Here is a 26,476-nt window from a genome sequence, read left to right on the forward strand (position 1 = left end):
TCTAATTTTTTTATCAAATTTCAGTACACAGGTTTTTAGATTAAAATAATAAATATGGTTGATTCTAGATACACGGTGAAAAACACAGAGGTTAACTGTGTTCAGTTTATTTAGATGCGTGAGTACAGCTCTGGAAAATGAAACTATATTGACTGTCTAGTTGCTTATAATTGAATTATTTCTGCAACATAAGCAATTTTAGGGTACAGTAACTCTCTACCATTCACAAGGTGTCAGAATCAGATGCACAGGTGAAGGGTGACTGCACTTCTTGCATCTGGATCCTGGCCTGAAAAGTTTTCACGTGCAAACGGACATTTTTGCACAGATGTTTCTGTTCTTCTGCCACCCAGTTGACCGCACCTGTGCATGAGTGCAGACCACATTTTTGATCTAGCTTGTTTAAAGGTACAGGTAACAGCTTCATTGGCAACCAGAGCACTCCATTGACCCAATTCCTCAAAGGCTTCTGTGAAGCCTGCTCTGAATTGCACACACTGTCGCCTACAAAAACATCCAAACAAGCTAGTTTTACAGGTAGCCCTGATATCTCTGCACAACATGACCTGCATTGCAGAGATGCCTTTATAGAGCAGGAGCACTTTTTTGCCTACCGAATCGGCAGGCCAGAAACCAGCATCTACATGGCAAAGAATTTCTAGCAGTGTGGCTTAGCAGCAATAAACCTAATCGCTCCCACGCATTTATGGGATCAGTTTTATGACTCACACCAGTTTTATTGCAACATGACCTTTAATGACATTTGTTTTTTAAAATGTCATTTGCAGGAAAACTGTCAGGGCAAAGAGCCCAAACTGGAAAGGACTGAGTGATTTCAGTGAAGCCTGGGTGTTCTTCATTCTGCAAGGAAAATTTCAGACTGCTAAAAGAGCTTACTAGGCAAAGAACTAAAACAGTGTGCTAGCACACACAAAGATGTCTAGGATCATATTTACAGCTGAGGGATCTATAAGGCATTACTTCCAAGTCATACATCATTTAAAATCATCATTTCCTGAGTGACACTTGAAACTACTGAAAGCTTAAATGACTGAGAAGGAGGGTGAGGATCCTGATAGATGTTCTACTTTAAAAAGCCATAATTTCCCTCTGTTTTTCTGCAGAAAAATATCTGTGACAATCATACAGTGTCCTTCTGTCATCAGACAGTCACTTGATCTGGAGTAAAATTCACCCTGATGACGAGGGCTGACACAGAGGAAGATGATGTGTCATGGCTCTGAATTTTCAGAGAACGCTGCTGTCACAGTGAGGCACTGAAACAGGGGTCAGATATTATGAGTACTGAAGCTTCTGCTGCTCCCTTCATTGTATTAGCAACCAGATTTTCTGAAGCATTTCAGAGACACTCTGAAAAATTAGCTACTGGATCTGAGGACTAGCTTATTCTGAGGAATGAAATGGGACTTAAATTATGTGTGGTCCAAGTTTGAAGAATGACACAGCCCGAAATCAGCGCCAAAACATCATCCCCAAGGAGCATTTACTTCTGCTCTTGATTTTAAAGGCCATTAGACAGATGTGTCACTACATCTAGACTGTATAAATTAGCACTGAAACTTAACGTAGACATTTCCAAACTAAACTCAGATCCAGTCTCATTAACCCACCTCAGAACAGCTGCTTGGAAAACAACCTCCTAAGGTAATGCTGAATTCATTCACAAGCTGCCCGGTATGTCACTACGCGGTCTTTCTTTAATTTCCCAGTATAACAATTCAGCTGAGGGCACAGATCTTAGCTAAGATCCACTTTATTTTAATTGCTCACTCCATTTACTCACCACAACCCATGGTAGTTCCAGAAGCGCCATTAGCACAGGAGCAAGTGAAGTTTCCTTCTGTATTTGTGCAGGTTCTGTTCTCTCCACAGGTGTGGGTTCCCATCTTGCACTCATCAATATCTGTCACCCAAACAGTCTGCAGTTAGAAGAACGAAACACCTCAGAGCATCGCTTAAAAGGGTGGCAGCAGCAGCAGCTGCATTGCAGCCTCCTGGCAGAGGGGAAAAATGCCATAGACCTTCCCTCTGCACATTTGGTAGAAATTGTAACAGAAGAGTATCCAGCATGCTTTCTACACCAAGTGATCACAGCCTACCAAGCCTCTCAGAACACGCTGCACTGCTGCAAGAGCTGTCTGTAGGGAGAGGGCAAGGAGAAGCCACACCATAAAATATAATGGGTACAGAGGAGTTGAAGAGAAGATTCACTTGTGAATCATCTGCATTCTCCTGACATTTCTAGTCACAGCATGCACCCTGGATGTGTACTAGAGTACAGTCAGTTGGCATTCTTGCATTAAGAGAACAGGAGGATTTTAGGATCCAGCTCAAAACAGCACAGAAAATTCAAAGCACTTTAAAAAATAAAACCAGAGGAACAAAACTGTTGAAGTATATTCCAAAAAAAAAATTAAAAAAAAAAATGATGAAACACAAAATGAGTTCATCCTGTGCCATCTCTGGATGTACCAATAAATTTATAGACAGTGTTCATGCTAGCAGGCATCTAAAACTGAAGTACAAAACCCCTTACACATCAGTTTTTGGTTTTTACAGCACATTCCAATTCACCAAATGCAAAAATAGTTTCAGTTTTGTTTACATCACAGCCAAATCTCATCATTCCTAAAATGCTGTTAAAACATATCTGACCATATCCCGGAGTTAAAGATAATGGATTGGTTTTCAGTAACAGTGGTAGGTACCACAATCACTCTAGCTGATCATCTATAAATCACAGACAGTGAGAGCCCACAGCTGCCTGGGGACATGCCTTGTAGGTCGTTGGGACAGCAATAGGAGGTTGTGACTTCTGTCTGCACTCCCGAACATCCCCAAAGACTTGTCTCTGACCTCTGGAGGCAGACCCCCTGTCTTTGACACTTCCAACATTGTACCCATAATAATATCGGACTTAATTTTTCAGTCATTCTTGTCTGCATCGAAGAACCAAAGTCCAGCAAAGACTATGTAAGTATTGGGTCAAATTTTACAGGCTTTGAATTGGGCTATAAAGGAGAAAGAAAAAAGAAAAGGACAAAAGAGAAGTCAAGACTCTTACGAAGCTCTGAACATACCGTGCTACTCAAATATTGGAGGAAAAAAAAAGATTCCTGTTCCTTCACATTTGCTGCTAAAACGGATTAAAAAATAAGAAACATAGGGAATGAACTGAAGACCTGGCATTAGAGCTGGATGGGAGAATCAGCAGGTCGAATTATTAACAAGACTCTAAATGTACTCAAGCTGTAAGTGTCAACACCCTGAACCTCATGCCTATTAAACCAACCTGTAATTATTTGATGAGTATTATGACACACTCAATACCTGCTTTCGTTTATATTCATGGCAACGATTTCCAATAAAGCTCTACTGGTTCACCTCCATTTCCCTCCTCCTCTTTACTCATCCTCTCTCTCCTGCTGTAGCTACTAAAAAGAGGGCAAACATGGAGAGAAAGTATCCACTGACAAATAGAGGCTCGGAATATTGATCAGTTGCTGAGGTTGCCACACTTCAGACAGGAAGGAGAGGATCAAAAAGAAAGAAATGCTAAATGTCAGCTGTCTGGGGGAGCCACTGTTAGGATCCCTGCCCTTACCAATATTTCAAAAAGAGACAGAACAGATCATCGTGGACACGAGTCAGCTCCACGGCTTGATGCAGATCTAGCCCAAATCATTATCTGTGTTTCTTGTTCATTCCTCCTGCCACAGCCTCCCAGAGGCAGCACAGCCCTCACACACTCCCATACCGTAGCAATGGAGCCCGTCTCCCGTGTAGCCCTCCAGGCATTTGCAGACGTAGCCCCCTTCTGTATTGATACAGCCTGACACGTTTCGATTGCAGCGGTCCGTATTCGCAGCACACTCATCAATATCTGTGAAAAGGGACACATGAAACCATCAGACAAATCACTAAACAGAAACAAAAGTTATTTGGTTTCTAAAATAATAATAATAATAATTTAAAAAATCACTAGAAATAAACCAGAAAACAACAACAAAAAACACCTAGAATTAGAAGTACCCCCTGTTTGAAGGGAACTATCCTATTCAAAATCAGTCTTACATCCTTCTCATCTTAAACCCTACTCAGAGACAAATTTCATACTGAGCAAGAATAGGAGTTTAAAAAAAAAAAAAAAAAAAAAAAAAGTACCACAGCTCACGGAAAATAAAATTTACACCAATTCCACCTTCCACCTTCCTTTTTTAACCCCCTTTCCATGACAACATATACTCCTGTGAGTCTTGATGCTTAGCCACCGAAGTGTAAATTGTTCTTTCTCATGCGTTTCTCTCTTGGTCATTACTATGAGAGAACAAAGCATTTCCATTTACACCGTATGTAAATGTTATGTTAACAAAAAGTTATTTTAAAGACCACTCCAAGCAAAGGGCTGTCTGATTGTTAAAGTCTCTTCCAAGTGCTATTAAAAAAAAAAAAAAAAGGCAGCCCTTTTATATAATTATTACAGCAGGAGTACTAACTTTAAAAGATTCCCTAGTACTTACTTCTAAATTATATATCAACTATCAGGTCTACGGACTGAGCATTTATAATAAGACAATTTTTACAAATAAATACTTTATGCTTTTATTTCTATTATCCCATTATTGCTCATTAATATTAATAAGATTAATGCTTATGACTCAAGGGAAAATAAGCCATGTGATAATCAGCCATTTCATCTCACATGCTCTCTGCTCATCATCCCTTTCAAAACAAGCAATCCTGTTGACCTTTCTGTGATGGCTCATGAAGCAAAGCTGCCAATGTGAAAAAAAGATAGATTTTCTTTCTCTTCCCACTTTTACATTTTTCCTGAAGGTTTTATTTATGTTTTTCATTACCATAGCATGATTTGCCCTTCCTGGTAAATCCTTTCAAACACTGGCACACAGCACCATCTTCTAGCAAAACACACTGTGCGTTGACATCACATTCCAGTGCAGTGCAGTCATCTTGATCTATAGCACAAAGATAAAAAATGTATTTGTACAGAGCAAAGAAGGTACTATATTAAAAAAAAAAAAAATCAATAAAAAAAAACAGAGCATAGGGTCTTAGTTTGAAGTATAGCTCTCCAGGGTTAATGATGACAAACCACTACAATCATCAGGCTGTTGTCTTTGTCTGGATAGACGGAGTTGAAGTGGCATTTAGTATTGGGATTTCTGAATATTGTATGCAAAACCTATTGTACAATTTTATGAGTTAGTGTCATTGAACATATGTAGAATTCAAAAGGTTTTATTGCATTTTTTTTTTCAGAGGAATTTAACATACTTGTAAAGGAGAGACTTTCACATGTTTTTATAGGATAGAAATGTTTGTTCTTTAGGCCTGGATAATAATAACAAGTTTTGTTGACAAAGCAAAGCAACACGGGAACAAACAAACAAACACAGTTCTACCTGGCACAATTACATAGACCAAAGTTGTAAGAGGAGTAAAATGAATGCCATCAGTCTTGACATTGAGCCTTTCTTCCTTTGAGACCTACAATTTCTATTTGAAGGAAGGAAATCATCAGACTCTACCTGATATCATGATTTCAGCCATCAACAAAATGTTGGTTTTCTTCTTTTTCCCACTGTCAATATCCTTGAAAATTGCATTGCCTCGTGTGTTCTGGAGCAGGGTCTCTGGTGTTGGCACTGGCCCTGCCTCCTTCTGCACAGAGATACTTCCTGAAAAAGACAAGAAAAAGAAGACACAGACTATTTAAATCTACTGAACGAACATTTTGATTTTCAGTGACTCTATGATCTACTTTCCAGTAATCACAGTGGTTTCATTTTAAAATAAAAAAGTTTCCTCCCACACTAGCCTGTTTCTGGCTTCAAATTATTCCTGAAAACACTCATAGGTGGGTTTTCTCAAATGCAAAGAAAAGGAAGGCAACTCATGTCAGCCCTGCAGGCATCTTTCTCACTAACAGTGTCAAGGGAAAAACGAAATAGTCAGACTACATGGTATTGCCCCAGAACAACACCCCAGTGCTTCTTACAGGAGATTTGTTCTATTTGCTTCTGGTGAACACACTAAAGCATTCATGAAAAAGCATCTTGGATGCAATAGTCCCTCAGGAAGGAGCGGCATGTTCAGACAACAACCAGTGCATCAGCTGTTGGCAACAGGAAGGAGACAGAGGTGGACAGCAGAAGCAGAGCTGCCAGTTGTGAGCCCAGGGCTGTGGTTCAAAAACACAGAAGTACAAAGACAGAGTTGGAAGGGGTGGTTCATTCCGACAGATCTACATAGGAACAGTAAAGCAATTTCTACCCTCACACAAGCTTTATCACTTCATCAAATGCTCTACTCTTCTTCCTGTAGTATGTACATCCAAACTCAAGTGACGTACACCTGAGCCATATCATATCAATTAGCTGTCTGTTTTACTAGCGGAGCTTGTGAAGTTTCTTGTAAAAGTCAGACATTGTTCTAATTATGACATCCCAATCAAGGATATGAAAGTGACACCATCTATGCATAGGAAAGTTATGTCAAAGAGCTTGAACAATTCAGCCTCGAGATGAAAAAAAAAAAAAAAAAAAAAAAAAGGAAAAAAAGAAAGGAGGGAAAGAAAAAGAAGGTAAGCAGCAGTGTAACTAATGCCTGTAAAGGAAAATACATAATATTATAATTCTTCAGAGAAGCTGTCATTCATTTTGTAGAACAAGGTGAATATTTTTCAGTGTTATCTGCCAGGGTCCTTAAAGGGACCTTTGTCTGGAAGTGGAGGATTGTACCTGCTGTTGTGTTGGAAGCATCCAGTGCACGACAGGTTTTTCCATCTTGAGTTTTCACAAATCCTGGATGGCACATGCAATGGACAACTCCAAAATTGTTTTCACAGATTTGGTCACAACCTCCGTTCTGATAAAGGCAAGGATTTGTCCCTAGCACAGAAAAACAGGAAATTTAACAAGTGGATTCTTCAGTCAAGTTGGAGCATTTGGAAAAACAATAAGGACTGACAAAAACTAGAAGTTTTCTAGTTTATTTGTTTTTTAATTAAAAATAGATGTGTATAGTAAGGTATAAATGTTATAACCTACCCTCTGTCAGGAAAGCAGATTTGCATACCCTTCATCTAATAAATGTATCACTTTTTATTTATTTATTTATTTATTTATTTCCTTATTTATCCCTCCTTTAATTTTTAGAGTCCTAGCATTCCCTGAAAGAACATTACAAGGACATAGGGAGCCCATGATTACCTTCTCTCTGTCATGGTCTATTGAATTACTTGATTTTTTTCTGCTTACTGGGAGATTGTTCCCAACAGAAAATCAAATAATTTGGCCCAAATTAATGTATCTTACAAAAATCTTTCCCTATGTCATTTGTTATTATTCATGCATGAGAGGGGTGCTAGTAAAGTAGGATAAGTAGGAATTACAAGACTGTGGTAGGCCTGTGGAAATTGGTCAGTGTATATTCTTGAGCGTGATTATAAATGCATAAAATCTTTTTGTATTCCTGGACTTATGCCCAGGTGAGGCTTTCAGTGAATGCTGGCAGAGCTACGTGAAGCCTTTAAAGAACCACTTGCTAAAAAATTATTGTCTTCCCAAGGACAAGAGAACATCTATTCTACTGACATCAGTGAACAAGAGGAGGCTGGAAGGGAATGACTGCTTAATTTTTGCAGTATACCTGGTTTCGCCAAAGGATGAACTACAACCATTGATGAGGGTCTCAGCATGCTGCCTCGAAGACGTACCCTGTTTTGGCCGGTCTTCTTGTCCACTCTCATTAGTGATGGCCTAGCCCAGTCAGAAAACCAAAGGTGATCCTCAAACACTGCTACATCAAAGGGGCGGCCTACAAAGAAATAAGATTCTTCATTTCCACATCTGTAGAACACACATAAGAAACCACGTAAATAAAATCAGTATCTACTTCTATCACAGTGGCTTCTGTACTTTGATGTCTCATGGGGAGGAATAAGCATCCATGAATGAAGGACCATGGGCATCACTCATGCTCTTAGCAGAGGAGACTGCAATACCTGCCTGGCTCAGTCCATTCTCTAGACTGCTGGTGACCTCCAACCAAACCAAACCCACAGCATGCTTCTATTTCAGACATAATTTCTTGAAGTAGCATTGGGGATGTTCTTTCAGAAGTGGAGTGCCTCCCTCTTCTGCCAACAAGTGGCCCAGCTCAGAGCTGCTGATGTACATGTCTCCACGGGCAGCTTTCAGGTAGCCAGTATGCCAGTATGTCTTCTCTGCAAGTGCCAAGAGCACGCGCAAGGGCAAGACAGAGGTCCACATATACACATAACCATGCACGTTCACTAGCCAATTCATCACAGAGCAAAATTCAAGAGGGAAATTCATTTTCCTTACTTCAGCCCACTAGCAGCAGTAGGCTGTGACTTGTTAGCCACTGTCAGCTAGCTAACAGCAGCAGCTGATACAAATCATAGGATGCAACAGATCGTTTGGGAAGCTTCTTTACTTTTCATTAATTACTAAGGGAATCTAGACACCTGTTTAGGCCCCAAGTACAGAGTACAGCAATTTTTCCTTGGTAACCTAACATTATCTGGACTAGAAATCTACAGATGTCTTTTAGACACATGATGGTATGATTAGTGCTTTTATATTTGGATGTAGGTGTCAACTAGATGATATTTAACCTCAGTAATGAATGTGAGACCCTAAAAGGTATTAGTTTTTAAAAAGACAAAACAACAACAACAACAACAACAACAACAAAAAAAGAGCTAATAAACAAAACAAATTAAATTGATAAATTAGAACCTTGGAGAAATGGTATGCGTTGGTATATTTTAAATAAACCACAAATGAGATAAAATACCACAATCCTACATAAGAAAAGTTCTAAGACATTATTTAAATGTTCTTAAGTATTAAGTTTAAGAGCATATTTTTATTCTGCTAGCACTTCGCCACCTCCACGGAACTGTGCTTGGTTACTGGTCATGGTTCTTAGCTCTTCATTAAATTTGAGCAACTAGTCCAAGATCTACACATTGTCTCCGTCCAAACATTCATTCACATTCAGAGGATCTATAGCTTGCACTACCAACAAAAAACACCCCATTTTGACCAGGAATTCCTTAAACTCTCCACTTATAAATATATTAAGGATTAAAAAAAAAAAAAAAAAAAAAAAAAAAAAAGTGCAATGTCATTAATGGAATAGAAGGAACAGGAGAGTTAATAGTCACATGCAAGCAGAATCCTTTCCAAAACAATGCAAACCCGAGCCATTACATAAATAAAAAGAATGGTTGTGTTGTTTAATGCCTTGGACGAGTGCTTACAAGCTGTTTTACTTATAGCTAAAAATGGGGTTAGGAGAAGAACAGAACTAATCTTATTTTGCATGTAGTTATACTGAATGAATTCTCAGTACAGAGGCACTAGAGGGAGCTGGTGTAGTAAAATTCGTGCTACAGCAGTGTGTGTATGAACAGATGCTGCTTTCCCTTCTTCCAGGTTAAAGCTGTCAGAGAACACAAGCTGAATTCTGGTCTCACTAACAACTTTAGCATAACTTCAGGGTATCAAGTCTCTCTGCCTCTCTAAACTCACTCCCCTGCTGGTTTTCACTTCTTCTCTTTCACACCTTTCCATACAGGCATCGATGTCCTTTTCTCCCACCTCCAGTCATCCATGTATCACTGTTCAAAACCTACACCTTTCCCATACCCTGTGGTTCTCCAGCGCTCCTAGCTCTCCTTCTCTGTTCTCTCCCCATAAGACACTGTCCTATTCCTAAACAAAGTGAAACATTCAGCAGGCTTCCAGGTCCTCCTCACAGGTCAGCTGCAAGGCAGAGTGTACACCAGAGCATGTGCAGCAGCGGAAGAGGAGTGTGTCAAGTCACTGCTCAGGGCTCTCAATGTCTTATGGACTGCAGAACACTCCATAATCCCTCCAAAATCTCACTCTGCACACCTCCAAACAAGTGAGGGGGCATCTGGCTCAGGAGATGAACACAGTCCTTCACAAAGCAGAGCCTAGAACAGCATCAGCTTAACAGGAACTGTGAAGTCTCTACCCATGCCAGTCATGGTATTGAGCCAAGAGTCCTCATTCTGCCCATGTTTTGTAAGTACACCTACAAAACAAGTCTGGTCCCCAAAGAGATGTCAGACACAAAAAGGAATTAACCACTCCAGAAATTAATTTACTATGTATGAGATCCTTAAACATGTTTTACTTAAAATGCGATACAACATCAGTTCTTCATTGCTAATACTTCTGTTTTCTTGCTCCAAAAAAACACAATTACATGTCAAACAATAGCAATATCAGAAATAACAACTACCAGCATATTGCATAAATCACTTTTCCATTCAATGCCTATTGTGTATTTAGAATCGTTCCAGTGTTCAGCACTGTGCAGATGCAGGTTCTTTGCTCAAGGACCTTAACGGCCAAGATCAATTCTCTTCCAGTTTACGTCAATATAACTCGCTGGCATAATAAACACTGCAAAAACTGAATTAAACTAGGCAGTCATGCATGGAACAAGCAAAACACGTTTTTAATTTTTTCCTTCTTTTTACTTCTCTGGTGAAGGCAGAGGAAACCTCTGTATAATGCTAAGTGGCTGATTTGTAAAAGCAGAGAGTGTTAGAAAGGTGTTCTTTTGCTAAAATGAATATGCAAAAGTCATCTGGGTGACAGAATGGAAAATAAAGTGATGCCATTAACCTTAACACAGGGTTGCAAGCACAGCCAGTGATGGGTAATTCACGTGCAGAGTCACATTAGCACACACACAGGCATACCGACAAGGGCAGTAGGTAATTATCAACCTCAAAGCCTCACCTACATCATTCTGTGCAAGAATTCGACGATCAGAACCATCCAGGTTTGCACTTTCAACCACCGACAGCTTAGCATCACACCAGTACAACTTGTTGGCTAAGTAGTCAAGAGTTATCCCACTGGGAGATGCTAGCCCAGTGCCAGCTATAACTCGACGATCGCTGCCTTCTAATGAAGAGCTGTCAATCCGGGGACGGACCCCCATTTCAGTCCAGAATAATCTCCTTTAGAAAACAAAATGCACACAAGAAGTCAGTAAGGAAATATTTGTCATCTGCTCCACTGAGTTCTTTCAAAGCAGGAAGATCAGCACAGCACAATGCAGGCCTGAGGCATGGGAGAAAAGGTATGTGCTTCCAGCAAATATATTAGCTTCTGATCTATTAAAATTTGCCATAACTTTTGCAGAATCCCCACTATGTTTGTTGGCACAAAGCCCTTGAGAAACAACTCACACTTTCTACCAACTCCTCATACAGGACTTGCATTAGCCAGCTGTTTGGCTAAATGACAGCAATGCACAAACACAACCCAAGTTACCCACCACCTATGGAAAGCAAACAACAGTCCTCATTTTTTTTTTGTTAAAAAAAAAAAAAAAAAAAAAAAAAAAAAAAAAAACGGTAACAAGTCTCACCTCTTATTTTAATAAAATCCCATTTCTCATGGTCTCCCTCTAAAGTCATCAGTGTTACACAAGGAATGCTGAATCCCACTGAATATTTTTCAAGGAACAACACAAGATAGCAGCTCAAATCATAGATAGCCAAAACCACAAATTGCTTTTGAATTTTGGATTCCAGCCTTCCAAGGCATTAGATGTCTTTGTCAGGTTTACAGGGACACCCATAGATTTGCTTAGCTTTGTTTACAGAAGTAATTTTGCTGTAGCCAGTGCAGGGATCAGTATTCTTGATAGTCTTGCATCTGTCTCAGATTCCTCTTTAGCATGAACTTTACTGTTACGGACATTGTTGCTGCTTTTGCCATTAACACTCTAATAAAGGAGGTTTTAGTGATGTTTCCTTCTCTGTTTCCATTCTGATATTTTTTTAAATCTATATGGGAAATGAACATGTCCCAGACCACAACAAAAAACTAGCAATAAAGCACTGCAGTTCGTATTACTCCACTGTCTGAACCTGAGGCTTAATGCATTTTTTGTCTGCCAAAAGGGCAAGGCTGGTGTGCTCATTTTGAAGAAACCTCCCTAAGTATTACACAATTAAACACGTTTATCACTCCTTACTTCACAAATGGGTGAATGGCAATCCCTCGGGGCTGGGAGATATCCTCCCAGATGATCATTTTTCTTTGCATTCCATTCAAATTGCTCCTTTCAATGCATGCCTTCCTGCAACACACAGAGCACTGTTAGGTCCTCCCTGATATCTTTTTAATTACCTTCTCAGGCAGAATGTACTAAGTTTTTGCATTGCTTTAATTTAGCACAAAACTATAATAAATAATTTTGCAAAGACAGTAAGTAATCCTGCTGCTGTGGAGTGTCCAGTTGTTTTATCTACAAGTAATTCATGTTACAGCTTCATTATCTGGTCCAGGGCATGATGATAAAATACCTGCTATTCTACCAAGGACCTGAAGTTCTCCTATTTTGGGCAAATAATGAGTTGGAAGTATGATCACTAATAGATTAATCTAAGCTTTAAAGGGAGTCAAGAAGAAAACCAGCTCCTAACTAAATAGCATTATCAAATGTGTAAAGAATTTTTGTTTTCAATAGCATTTTTCATCCAGAAATCTCCAGACAATTTACATAGCGTATCTATTTTACAGGGAGGAATGAAGCAAAGGTCCTTATGATCACTCATCTAATCTACAGCAGCCAAATATAGAACCTATGTTGCCTGTTCCCCAATCCATTTTTTTTTTCAGAAAACTGTATAGGCTCATTGCTAGAAAATTCACCTTGCTGAATAAATATCAGCCTCTACCTGAAAGCTAGCCTATAGCTTTCCATGTCAAGAAAACCCACATGAGGATGGAAGGAGAAATTTACATACACATATACACGCGCACACACATTTTCTATATATGTGTAATACAAACAAGCAAACCCAGAGAGTGAAAAGAAAGTGGCAGATGCAGATTCATGGCTCCCTCCTTGGCTCTTGTCCTATGGAGGTGAGCAGCACAATTTCCCATTTCACTTTTATATGGGAGTATGACCATGCAGAGAAGTTTGTACCTAACAGCAAGGAAATGGCCTAGCAGCACCTCTAACAAGGAGAGGGAAGGCACTCGGGACTTTTAAAATCACCTTTTATTAACTGATAAAATATGGGCTATACTGAAGCATCATGACTGCTCTTCAAGGAGTCATCACTGCATGTCCTTATCTGACTCTGCCTTTTCATCAAAGGTGAATTTTGGTTCTCTCTCTCCACATGTAAGTTTAGGTACCGACTGAAACATGAAGTCATACTGTCTGTCAGTGGTCATTCCCCTTTAATAAGAGATAATTGACAAAGACTCTCCATCAGCTTTAAGGGGCATGAGTTTGGCTGTAAACAATGTTGACTTCTGCCCAAGATGTACTCAGTGCAATAATACTCGTAGTATATATGTATATATAATATATCTATCTATCTATCTATCTCTATATATATACACTCAGACACACAGTGTGTATGTCTGAGAGTATACACACATTCACATGCATCTGCACATACATATATGTATATATACAGTACATGCTTTAGATTCCTTGCAGCTGAGTCTAAACTCTTGCTCCTTGGAAAGATAAAGATAAAAATACAATAGCAGACAAAGTGAACTTCCAGCATTTCAGTTTTAGAGAGCCTTCCAACTGTATACACTGGAGATTAGAGCTATCCAGTCAGAATGTGAAGCGTTACTGAATTTAGAGTGATATCTCAGCTATTCCTGCATCACCAGTCATTTATTCCAAATATCTTATGGCATGCTTTGACATAAATGCACAGTGGAGCTTGTACCCTCTGTCTGTCCAATACAATTTACGGTTAATCCAGTCAACAGCAAGGCCTTCGGGTATATCTACAGCTTCTTGAATAACTTTTTCACGATTTGAGCCATCCAGATCAGCTCGTTCTATCCACTTCAAGGCAGTGTGGGCAAAGTAAATCTGTGAAGAAATAACAGGTGATGTATGATTAGTTCCCAAAGCACTTTCTGCTTTATTTTCCTTGTCTCATATTTCCTCTTCTGAAAGAACTTTTTCATCTTGGAAGTTCCCTGAACTGCTTATTCATGAAAAGCTGCATGGGTAACCTGTGATCCCTGATCAAATAAAGGGCATATATCCTTCAGCCAGGATGACTTCTACAGGCTGCTTGTGCTTAGCTCTAAATCCTGGCTGCCCTACATACAGTCCCTTAAATATCCTATGGTTTTGTTGTAGTGAGCAGCTACCTCACATGAAGAACCACTGAGAAAGCAAAAGCAGGAGCAGCCAAAGGAAGCGTGTTACCATTTCACTGCCTGCTCTTTTGAAAAAGGGGGTCAGAGGAGGGAATAGTACTGTATGTGTGTTAGGGAGGTGGAAGGGGAAAGGGAGTCATATAGTGTGCTTCTGTTTTGTCTCTTTCAGGCGGCGTATATCTGCATTTCTTACCAGGTGTTGATTCTGTAAAGCCCCAACTATTCCAGAAGAGCCTTCTCAGGTTTGGGTTAAAATAAAAGATTTCTACTGGGGGAGAACTAGTTTCACATTTTCCAGTGAGAAAAAAAGTAAATTTGTCCTGTATTTGATATCCAGAGGGTTCCAAACACTGTACAGCAGAACCACATACAAAACCATGCTGAGGCTTTCTTTGCAAATAGTAACAAGCAAACAGAAAACATGAGGCCAAAGGAAGCAGTAGAGAAGTCTCTTGCCTTAAACCAGCTAAGTCAACTACCATGGGAGCAACAGAGCTTTGCAGAGCAAGTTTACCTTGAACCTCGACCCTGCACTGCCGGGACAGGACTGCTGGATTCCCTCACCTCCACACTGCAGACCTCACAGGGCAACAAATGTGCACTTCCCCTGCCACCGCAGTGTTTTTTTCACACTCAGTACAGTGCAGAACAACTGCGAGCTCCCCAGCAGGGCCCTGTTTCAGGGGCAAGTGGCCATGTTCCAGCAGAGCCTGAAGTGATCCTCCTGTAACGCGGATCTGGTGACATTCCCATGTGCTTAGCTGTGTCCACCCAGGCCTTGAGACATTTCCAGCAGCTTAACTGAGCTCCTCATTGCCTTTCACTTTACCACCCGGTACCTTTTTTTTTTTTTTTTTTTTTTTTAATCACTTTTACAGTGTAAATGAATCTCACCATTGGAAAAAATGACTATCTGCCACATAAAGTTTAGCAAAGTTTAGCTGAGCTCTTCTTCCAAACTCTGCAGGCAGAGTGCATGGCACTGGGAGGTGGCCACACATCCAAAGAGCTCTTTCTGCAGAGAAGACTCCTCTGTCCAACAGGAATATCTTGTAATATGAGGAATACGTTTCATAAGAACAATAAACCCAGCAAGTGTTCAGCAGATTTGTTCAGTAGTGTTGGGACATAAGGATGTAATTCTTGTTATGATTGCATCTAGGTTTAGCAGAGATTGTGGCAAGGAGCTGTACAGAACAAAATGCACTGTTGTTTTTACAGCTACCCGATGGAAAAACAAACAGTATATTTCCAGGAAACAGTACTGAAATCCTAAGGCAGAAACAATCAATCACACAAAACTTAAGTCATGCATGAATACAGAAATCCTAATTTCCTGTGAATTAGCCATGTCAATGTACAAAACACATTAAATTAGCAAGCAAAGGATGAAACTCTTCAGCTAGTGTTTGGTATCCTGTACCAGCTGTGCTCCTGCACAGGCAAAAGAGCAACACGCAGCACAACGTGTAATCTGGATCACTGACAGCAGAAAGGTTAAGGCATACGAAAGCCCAATCCATTTGTCCTTGCAACACTTCAAAATCCTCTCATTTTTAATACCTTACCTTATTTTCCACTGGGTCAGAATCCAGAGCTAAGACTATTCCCATCTGCCAGTCAAGTAAACTTGTGTAATCCGTTCCATCAAAACTGATCCGGCGGATATCTTGGCCATTTGCAAACAGCAGGAACGGCCTGGGGCCTGTTGGTGAAAATTTGCACATGCATTAGCCTCACCAGGTTCAAAGTCATCTCTGTTCTGCATCGCTACACAGGGATGCTCTGAGTGGGAGTGACAGCTACTGCAGACAGCTACTCCATGTTCTTTTTGCCGCTTTAATAATATAATCAGCAATGTCTTAATTACTGAAGAAGGCAAATTCTGGGTGCTGCTTTTTTGTTTGTTTCTTTCCTATTTCATATTTTTTTTCTGTTCTGTATAACCATGAACATTTTTTCAGATCAAATTAATTTCATCCTCATTTAACTATAGTAAACACCGGAGGCAAACCCCAAGCAAGCTAATGGAAGCTTTGACTCTGTGAAACTGTAAATAACCACACAAACCAAGATGCGATTTATGTAACAAAGAAACAAAAAGAAGATTTAAAAGCCTGAAAGTAAAATTCAGACTTTAAGCCATCTTCCCATCTCCAATGCCAGATAAATGTCTTAAGCATATAACAGAGAAGGACAAAATGAATTTGGTAGTATTTTATATTATTGTATTAGATTTATCACCTTTGGATCCTAGATTTAAATCTCACACAGATCTGAGATAACCTCATGCATCACTTTAATTTGTTAATTTGGCAGTCTAAAACTATTTCCCAAGAGAACATTTCTTCTGTTCTTATAACTAAGCTAAAGGCAAGTTTGGGATTAATTGTACCCAGTATAAATATAACATAAGTGTTCTCAACTCAGAAAGCTAGCATTGTAAGCAGGTAACAGTAGAAGACAAAAGGGGAACAGAAGCAAGAAGAAACGCCCTATACCCTTGCCCTATATCCTGCTTGCCTCTGACAAAGAAAAATGTGTGTACAGGCTTTCAGGACAAATGTCTTGCCCAAGATCATCCTCAAAATTTGTGATAAAGGCAGTCTCTATCTCCGCTGCATGGCACACTCAGGGAATTAGCATCAAGACAGCCATCCCTTTGCATTTCACAGCATCACCATAAACTCAAGAACACCCATCTATTGTCTGTGAGAAGCCTTTTTGCATTAAAAGCAAGAAAATTGCTGTCTCCCAACAAATAAAGTTTTTCTCCTATTGCTAAAACAAATCACGAGCTTCTCTTTTCATTCTCTCTCTCCTGAAACTGCATATATCTTGGTGCTCACCAGGGTCTGACCTTATCTCAGAAGGAACTGATGGGTCTGGAATTCAGACATGGATGTTAAATACTTGGGTTTTCTGGGGTCAATGGGAGAGAAATATCCTTATAGGGAAGGTACTTCAACAGCCTATTGCCTGTCCTGTTCTCCGAATGTAGACACTTCAACCCCAGCTTTTTGTCACTGGGCAGAAATTACACCCACATTTATCTGAATGCACAACCACTTGACTAGTGAAGATACACCCCTGCTGTACAAGAGCCCAAAGTGAAATGCAGAAGTTGGATAACGGACAGAATCTCGTGTGAGGGAGACTGAGTTGTATACTTACGGTGTTTGCTCTAACACATTTCTAAAACAGGTTATTTTTCCAAACAAAAATACTTCCCAAGTTTCACAAAGAAACCTAGAACTGTTACAAAAATGCATCCTGGTTATGCTACCCACTTTGAAAGCCTCTGAAATGTTTTTGCTTTTATGATAGTAACATATAGGCATATCAAGATACTGACCTATGGCAGTGCAGTGCTTTCTGTCTCCCTGAAGCTTATATCCAGGAAAGCAAGCACACTCCCAGGAGGACGGGCTTAAAGAAGAACATATCTGACTACAGCCACCATTATCTGGAGATGTGCAACCTTAAACAGAGCATTTGAAAATTTTAACTTTGCCATCCTAAGAAAAAAATACAACAAAATCATAAGCATAAGCAAGAAAATGATCCACTCTGGTTAAGATTTCTACAGTGTAAAGCCTCTCAGTGACCAAGAGATTTCCTGAAAGGTCTCGTGTTGAAAGCAGAAGTCTAGTGACATGAAAGCAAATTAATTTCAGCTTCGTCCAGAGCCTTTACAGAAAATTCATAACAAAAGCTGAGAATGCAGAGAAAGTGGAATATATGACCAGGGCTTCCATGTGTTGATTCTCCCAGATAACTCTTTGTCCCATGGAAATCTCTTCCAATGTAAAACAAAAATTCTATCAGAGACTGCACTCCATGCAAAGCAGCAGCCAGGCAATGCTATTCTTCCCCAGAAGTTGATTAGGATAGGATGCCAAACTGATGAAATACAGTGGCTTTCTAATACAACAAGCCAAGATTTTGTGTGAAATGAAATCATTCTTTCTTCCTGGGGTTGTGCAATGCCAACCTGAACTTACGCAGTGGAGCGTCCCCAGTGAAACAGCAACACTGACTGAATCCAGGTATACAGTGCAGTCCAAAGCATGTATGGGTTGTAAAAGGGGAAGGGGATTTGTCAAGGCATAAGGCTGGCATCAATGGAGCTGTCATGATCCACAGATTGAAGAAATACAACTGAAAACCTACAGCTTCCTGAATTTGGAAAGCTTGCTGGAATGTGGAATGACAGATGAGTAGGTGGAACTGCTCCAAATGCTCTGGCTGCAAAAATTCCATTTGTGGGTAATTACATGAAATTGCTGCAAGTTAGAGTGAGTCAGAACCTGGGTTTCGTGATGTTGATAAAGTTGTCTTCAGCTTATACCCAAGCCTTAATTTTGTATCATCTGTCCTATGATTCCTCTGAAATATAAATGGTAGATTTTTTCTGCAACAAACATCTGGGAGATGCCTTGGTCTGTGCAAACTACAAAAGAATTTGGCTTGTAAATATTGGATGCTGTTGCTAAGAAACATCTATTAAAAATGAAGATGAATATTGCACATCTCAGCACTTAAAGAGCCTGACATTCCATTGCCTCCTATCTTGTACAATCATTTACAGCTGTGCAAAATGAGTATAAAATGCCATCATTTACTTCTGGCTCTCAGTGCCAAGAACAAACAGAGTTTGGCAGTCACTACAGCTAGAAAAATGTTAAATACTTACCCGTGCATGTTTTGCCATCCACTTTGAGTATAGATCCTTCAGGACAAAAGCAAACAGGTCCTTTAGATGTCTGAAGGCAACCGTGGCTACATTCAGTGTCATTACTTACACAGGAAATTAGCTCTACAGTAATGTAAAGAGGGGAAAAAAATCAGAAATGAAACATTTTTACTACTCCTCACCAAAAAAATTTAAAAAGACTTCTTAACACTTTCATATATACACTTTCTTATATATGAGAAAGAGAGAGAGAGAGAGAGAGAGAGAGAGAGAGAAAGAAAGAAAGAAAGAAAGAAAGAAAGAAAGAAAGAAAGAAAGAAAAACTGATAGCAGAGAGAACAACAGTTCTGTTTTTTGTTTGTTTGTTGTTTGTTTTTTTCTTCTGGGTTTTTGTTTCTTTGCTTATTTTTTTTTTTTTGGTTTTTGTTTGATGGTATTTTTTTCCTCCTTTCTTTGTTCACCCTCTCTTAATTACAGCAAAGGAAAAATCTGAAATTGTTGCTGGGTCATGAAGTCATTATAATGATCAGCTTTAAATTTTCCAAATTTTTATGAGGGAGCGTTATCAAAATAGAAATAATTTACAAAACTTTTATTTTTACATTCCATCCAAAATTATAAGGAAGGTAGACTTAAAGAATATGTGCTAAATGGAAAGACAATAAGGAAAAACTACTTTCCTACTTCTCCCAGGGTGACTGAGATAAAAACCAATAAAAATAGGAGATGAACCTTCCAGAAATACAACCATGTTCCTTAGTGGTAATTTTTGAGGCTATAGGGGCAAAACCATCCATGGACCTAGGAAGAGTCTCCTTTTACTTTCTATTATAATAGTTGTAGTTTTAACACTTTTTTAAGGTTTATTATTATTATTATTATTATTATTATATTTCTCTTTTATGCAATTCTACAGGATATCCTCCTTCTACCTTCTGCCCTGCAGTGCTGCATCTCCTTGTGTGCCCTGCAGAACCATACAGCAGCACCCCCTGGCAGACTGGAATAAACGCAGGTTTCCCACGGCTGCTTTTTTGAATCAGCTGCATACACCAACTTAAATGGTTTGTAGCTGTTGCCTTCTCCCAGGCAGCTGCACTCTGAACCTGGTTGCTCTAATCCTTTAAACACGGTGAAGGGGGTGAAGAAACTGATCTCAATGGACTGTTTGTTTCTGTCTGACCAGAGCTCGTGGCTTTGGATGAAAAGCTTCGTACAGGACTTGGGGGACAAAGCATCAAAGTATCTGGTCAGCACGTGGACTTCTCACCTTGCATCTCTCTCTCTCTCTCAAGGTACGTTGATGGTGACATATCTGCCTTGTGCTACAGTAGTTATGGAGTTATACTGTCCATGCTGCATCCCTAGCCTGTGTTAGAAAAACATTATTTTCTATCTAATTTGAGGCACCCAAAATGTAGGCAGATGGTTCATCTAGTCATCCAGAGTAGGACTAAGTTGCACAGCGTCTAAGTGGTGTTTTGGACACAGAGGGGTATCCCACCACCCAACAGCCTCTGGCTGCAGGTCTCCTATAGGTCCTTGTCACATCTGGCTGCCTTGTGCAGCTGTCTCCCACACCCTGGACACCCATGCTTAGGCCGCTAAATCCTGCTCCTGGATCCTCCTTAACAGAGCAAGAGAAGTGCCTCCTCGAGGTTTCAAACAAAAATTGATGAAAGAACAAAACTTTTAACCTCTGACTCTTACTATGACTAAAACATGGTCCTTGAAGCTTGCTCAAACACAGATCTTTGTTTTTTCCTTTGAATTGTCTATGTTCTCTGCATTTTGTTTTTCCACATTTGTCCAGGTTTAGACAGCCTCCTAGTTCATAAACACTTATGTTATATGGGTAAGTTCTCTCAAGTATATTTTTAATACACATTTTAATTGATAAAAAAAAAAAAAAAAAAAGAAAAAAGAAAAAAAACTCCCAAAGTACAGCAGCCACCCAGAATGAACACTGTGATGTGTCTTGCTCATTGTAAACTTGCTTATGCATTTAATTTTATTGATTTCATGCACATAGCTAAGTTATCAACCCTGACCTGAAAAGAAAAAAGTTGGTGCTGTATGCTGCTCATTCAGAGACTATGCAAATCATTATGCAGGTTAGACAGTGAGCCAAATTCAGAGACTGCATTTAAAATGATGTAATTGCTTATGCACCTGGAATGTGCCACAGAGCTGAATCTGAGCAGAGAGGTCTCTCTAGTCTGGGGTTTAAGGCCCATAAGATACCTACTTACAAGTGCATTCATACCATAATCAGATTTTTCATTACTTGTATGTGACTAATCAAATTATCACCCATTATCAGCATCTCCAAATGGTCTACTGTCCAGTTATCCCTAATGACTCGATGATCAAGAAAATGACAGTCTGTATTCTTTGCTCCACGTATCATGTTTCAGTATTATACCAGAATAAGTTGTGCTGCTAACTTTTGCTGCTGCTGAAAAGTCAGTGCACAAGCCATGTCACTGTACAGACAAACCTTGACAGAGTGCAAGCTCCCCAGAGGTGAGGGTGCTAGCTGGCAAACAACTCCCCAAACACCATAAAACTTAGGCCTGTAATTCAACATGAGGACTGCATGCAGGCATGTAGAACCAGACACACGGATGCATTAAACCTGACTCCTTTTTGCTCCCCAAGAGGCTCACACTTGATTACTTATGTATGACTTACACTTTCTTAAACTTGCTATCTGTCTTTGGTTCACTTGGTTTAAGCTGATCCTACTTACATAATAAGGGATTGGAAGGGAGCAATGCAACACACAAAACTTGCAGAGGTTTTGGTGTTATATGAGAACCATCTCCAATATCATACTGGAGATGGTTTTGCATCACTGCTACTTACCATGACATGTTTTCCTATCAGGCAGCAGAACAAAACCTCTTGGGCAGGTGCAGTAATAGGAACCAGGGATGTTCACACAGCCCAAAGTACAGCCATGATTCCAGAAGCCACATTCATTGATATCTGAGAAAAGAAACATGTGCCGTGTCAGAATAAGGTCATCAACCAGCATCAGGGAATTGGATTAATGAAGCAAACTAGCAGTCTTCCAGACTGTTTTACCCATTCATTTTACAAAATATATTGACAGTAGCAAATGCCAAAAAAAATCAACTTTGCAGACCTCATTCAAATAAGCTTCAAAAAAATCCCAAGTAACCTATTCATTACGTACGAGTCCAGCACAGGTAGCCAGAAGCAAAGTATACCATCCTATAGAGAATCCGATGCCAGTTAAATCCTGTGCACACTCCAAAAATCCACATTAGACACTTTATTCAGACAATATTTTTTTTTAAAGGCTCCAGTGTGACTTAAGTAAAATTCTCAAATCCACAGAAGTGGATTAGAAGCTTCCTTTCAGAAAACAATACTGGCTAGTTTCCTGAGAAAAAATCCTGAAGTGGATGGCTGTTTTAAATGCTATAAACTCATAATTTTCATGTCTCTGCATCTTTTCAAATCTGGTTCTGTAGTGAAAAAGATGCTTCTAAAAGTTGTAACTATAATAATAATATTAAATTTTGATTAAAGCAATCCAGATTAAATCGTTTATACCCATTAAACCATTTATACCCATTAAAAATTTACACTAACTGGAATTTTTAAGACCTCTCAGTGTTTCTCAAGATAGGAATAAATAAAATAGAAGAACAGAAGAAATTTTTTGTCTGATGGAATAAAGCTGACAGTAGATCCATTTATTACCTTCACAATACTGCTTATTTCGACTTAAAATAAAGCCACTAGAACATTTACACCGATGAGTCCTCGAGTCCGGCCTGCAGGTTCTTCTTCTGCACTTTTCTTTTGTCATATCACAGACTCCTCTTTCTGGAAGAACAAATGTAATGTAAATGTAAATTTAAATAAAATGGAGTTCTTATCATGTCAATCTTCTGCTCAAGGAGGAACTACTTTGAGCAAAGATGCAGTGACACGTCCTCTCCTTCTCAACAGCTATTTGCTCAACCTGAGGAACTTATTATTAGAAAATAATCTCTATTAATCTTGATTGGTAAAATCAGGCCAAAATGTCACTATAAAATTAAAGTACTTGTAGGAATAAGAGTTGGTTTTTATGAAAGGTCATTTCTAGCTCCACATCAGTACAGGCAGATCTGGAAAGAGCCTTGGAGCAGGGGATGGCTTGGTTTGGGTGAGTAACTCTAGTGGCTATGAAAGGGAAAAACCTGTGTAGCGGGTTTCATATGCAGCCAGTCATGAACAATATTCTGTGCTATCAGGCTCTGTAAAGCACTCAGAAAGAAGACAGAGCACACAAAAAGAAAAAAATGAGGGGAGAAAGAAAAAGTCTGGAAATTAGGACAAATCAGGGCTTAGGTCTTACATTACATAAAAAAAAAAAAAAAAAAAAAAAAAAAAAAAAAGAAAGAAAGAAAAGAAAGAAAGAAAGAAAGAAAGAAAGAAAGAAAGAAAGAAAGAAAGAAAGAAAGAAAGAAAGAAAGAAAGAAAGAAAGAAAGAAAGAAAGAAGAAAAACAACAACAACAACAAACAAAATCAAGCAAACAAAACAAAAGCCTGGATAGATGACAATGACCATATTTTTCATTTTAAAACTTTTAGTACAGCCTAGAGAACCTTTGTACTGAAATGGATCCTGGGTTCCTGACTGTTAGAAATGTGCACCTCATAAATCTTGTAGTCAGATTTAAAATTCAAAATGTTTCTTATGCCCTAAAAGCTATGTACAAAGTTTCTTCAGAGGAAGCAGAAAAGAGCACTCAGTAGGTTTTCAGAAGCCTTCCTGCTTTTCTTGCTTCATAGAATAGGCAAATAGGTACTGAAACATCTTCCATGGGAAGGACTGGAAGAGCCATGTGTCTCTGCTTGGCTGTCTTTCACAGCTGGTGCTTTCATAGATATGCAACACTCACAGTCTTTATTTTAGTCTCACAAACTATTATTTTTGTTTTAATCTTCCTAATCTTCTTCTGGGGTTGCTTTCCCCTTTTCCAAGCTAAGAATAGATGAACTGTTGCTACTGGACGTGGGTATGCAGCCACCCACACACAACTCTGTATTTGCCCTCTGCTGTGCGTGTAACAAAGGAAATCATAGGCTCATACAGGCAGGGACAACATTTGTATGCAAACAAATTTCTTGCACTATTTCCACTTTAGCCTCTAAATTTGAAGAGACAGAAAGCAACATAATATGAGTTCAGTGTTTAGTCTTCTGCTAGCCGCAGAGGAGAAAATGCTGGCCATTTGTTGGAATGACAGATCACATCTACAGAAGAGTGCAATAATTTCCTAGACATAATTTTGAGACAATTTCAGCTTGGCAGAGAGCATCAACATTGGACTTATTTAGATGAAACCGATTGACTTTTCTCTAACAAAATTGAATGAAAAATAATGAATGGATGATTAGATGGATATTATCTGTGTCACTAAGCATGTTAGGCTATCAGAGACTTGAATTTTATGTAGTTTTAGCTTTGCTTCTCTTTTTGTAGAACCAGTTTTGAATCTATGTTACTGGACCCTTAATCTTTGTCCCTGTTGTAGCCAAATCAAGCATATACCATGGCGGGGTGTCTGACTTTCAAATACAGAACTTATTACAGAGGCAGCAGTGCAAGTACATGCAACCTCAAAACAATTCAAACGAGCACCAAGATCATCTTATGCTTATCACCAGTATGTTTTCTTGTTCCTTACTTGTACCATTATTGGTCTAATGAGACCTAATAAACCTGGATGTTACAATGGAAATACCACAGCAAACAATTTTGCAATCTAGGAAATCTCAGAAAGATATTCTTTAACACAATAATTTTAGACCTCAGTATTGCCAAAGCAGTATGTCAGAAAAAGAAGGAAAAAAAAAAAAAAAAAAAAAGAGGAAAACAAAATTAAAAAAAAAAAAAGAGGAAAAAAATTTTTTAAAAAAAAAAGGAAGGAAAGGGGAAGGGAAAAAGAAGAAAGAAACTCTCACATTTCAAAACTAGAAGTGAACAATGACTAAGTTATTGAACAAAGCTTTCAGATAATCTTTTCTGGAAGAACAACCACTATGAAACATTTTCTCCACCACCACCCACTCCATCACCTTTTTTAAATAGAAATGGGTATTTTCAAATGATAGTCTGATACCAGTATCTCACACTGGAAAGAAACACAAGGTAATTCCTTATGTTAAAAATAAATCAAATCAAATCAAATCAAATCCTGAGTGTTCTGAATGTCATTTCCTCTTAATTTTACCCTGTCTGAGAAAGCTTTAAAAAAAAAATCTAGAGGCAGGCTTTTAGATGGTAAGGTAATTTAGGTGTCTTGTGAGCCATTAATAAAAGTGAGAAGAGTATTCCAGCAGGCATTTATAAATACACATACTGACTTCAAATCTAGGGTTAGTTATTGAAGAGACTTGAGGTAAATTGAAGGCCATCTTCCAGCTACTGCCATACCAAAGTTATATGGGGTTACAGAAAACCTGTAGCAGAATTAATGCTCTTCTATCTATTTATTGGCCCTGATCAATTCAGGAAAGCCTTTTGAGAGAAAAAGGGAAGAGGGAACACGAGGAATTTAAGTAGTAAAGTAAATAATCCAAACTCCTGTCAAAAATCAAGTCCTGTCAGTTGGGCACTTCTTGTCAGTTCCCTTTTTATCTGAAGGGGCTCACTTTTTATCTGTTTTAAAGAAGGCCTTATAATTCACAGCTGACACTACAGTGAAACATACACTTTCTTAGCTTGTACAGAGCATCCAATTAGTTGAGGTATGCTTTTATCTCCAAGTTTCTCTGTTGTAATATCAGCTATAAATCTCATTTGTACTCCAGGCTCATTAGTCCTTCTTTTATCCCAGTTCTTGCACTGGATAAGCCAAGTAATGTACATGCAAAGTCCAAAAGGTTCATCTGGATTCAGCCCGTTAAGCTTCTTTCTACTCCATCACTTCCCAGACATTTTTACAAGAAGGTACTTGGAATAAAAAAGAACTACTGCTGAAAACAATTACTGTCATACTTTGTAAAACATGTTAGAAATATGGGGCTAAATAATGCAAGGCATTTAAAAACACTAGTAATTAAATTATTAAAGAAAAGTGGGGAATACCTCTTTCCAGTGGAAAGAGAAACACTGGAAAGCAGCACGTTCTGGAGGAAAGAGGGGAGTTAATCCTCTGGGAGAAGAATAAAAGCTAAGTGCCCATAGTCAAAGAGCAATACAACACATACTCTCATGGAGAGAATATATGAAACATGACCCTGAGGTTCAGGAGACTGCTATCATGAATTACCTTTCTTGGTCACTGTTTCTCCCTCCCCATCTTCCTGTAATTGTAAATATGGTGACAGGCAACACCCAAGGGGGTTTCCTGAGACTACGCGGGGCCTTCCAAATCTCTTTGCAACAACCCTAAGCCTTGTGTGGGCGTCACCATGCGCACCCTTTCCTAGTTTCTCTGTGGGAGAGCACCAAGGGTGTAAGTTGAAGAAAGTGCT

General features: G+C 39.1%; 1 protein-coding gene across 1 annotated transcript in view; it reads right to left on the reverse strand.

Annotated features, from left to right (window-relative positions):
• Window positions 1–26,476, reverse strand: part of EGF (epidermal growth factor) — a gene marked incomplete at its 5' end in the record, with an annotated part of 58,561 nt that overhangs the window by 12,937 nt on the left and 19,148 nt on the right. The window contains 14 exons of the mRNA XM_084285888.1: window positions 1,805–1,924; window positions 3,779–3,904; window positions 4,881–4,997; window positions 5,571–5,720; window positions 6,783–6,932; window positions 7,693–7,860; window positions 10,851–11,074; window positions 12,100–12,204; window positions 13,829–13,977; window positions 15,842–15,978; window positions 17,629–17,754; window positions 18,970–19,092; window positions 21,838–21,960; window positions 22,705–22,830. Of these exons, the coding sequence (XP_084142014.1) occupies window positions 1,805–1,924; window positions 3,779–3,904; window positions 4,881–4,997; window positions 5,571–5,720; window positions 6,783–6,932; window positions 7,693–7,860; window positions 10,851–11,074; window positions 12,100–12,204; window positions 13,829–13,977; window positions 15,842–15,978; window positions 17,629–17,754; window positions 18,970–19,092; window positions 21,838–21,960; window positions 22,705–22,830 (1,944 nt within the window). The remainder of the gene's footprint in view (window positions 1–1,804; window positions 1,925–3,778; window positions 3,905–4,880; window positions 4,998–5,570; window positions 5,721–6,782; window positions 6,933–7,692; window positions 7,861–10,850; window positions 11,075–12,099; window positions 12,205–13,828; window positions 13,978–15,841; window positions 15,979–17,628; window positions 17,755–18,969; window positions 19,093–21,837; window positions 21,961–22,704; window positions 22,831–26,476) is intronic.

The sequence above is a fragment of the Netta rufina genome (assembly GCF_964035555.1).
Source record: "Netta rufina genome assembly, chromosome: 4".
Classification (NCBI taxonomy): Eukaryota; Metazoa; Chordata; class Aves; order Anseriformes; family Anatidae; genus Netta; species Netta rufina.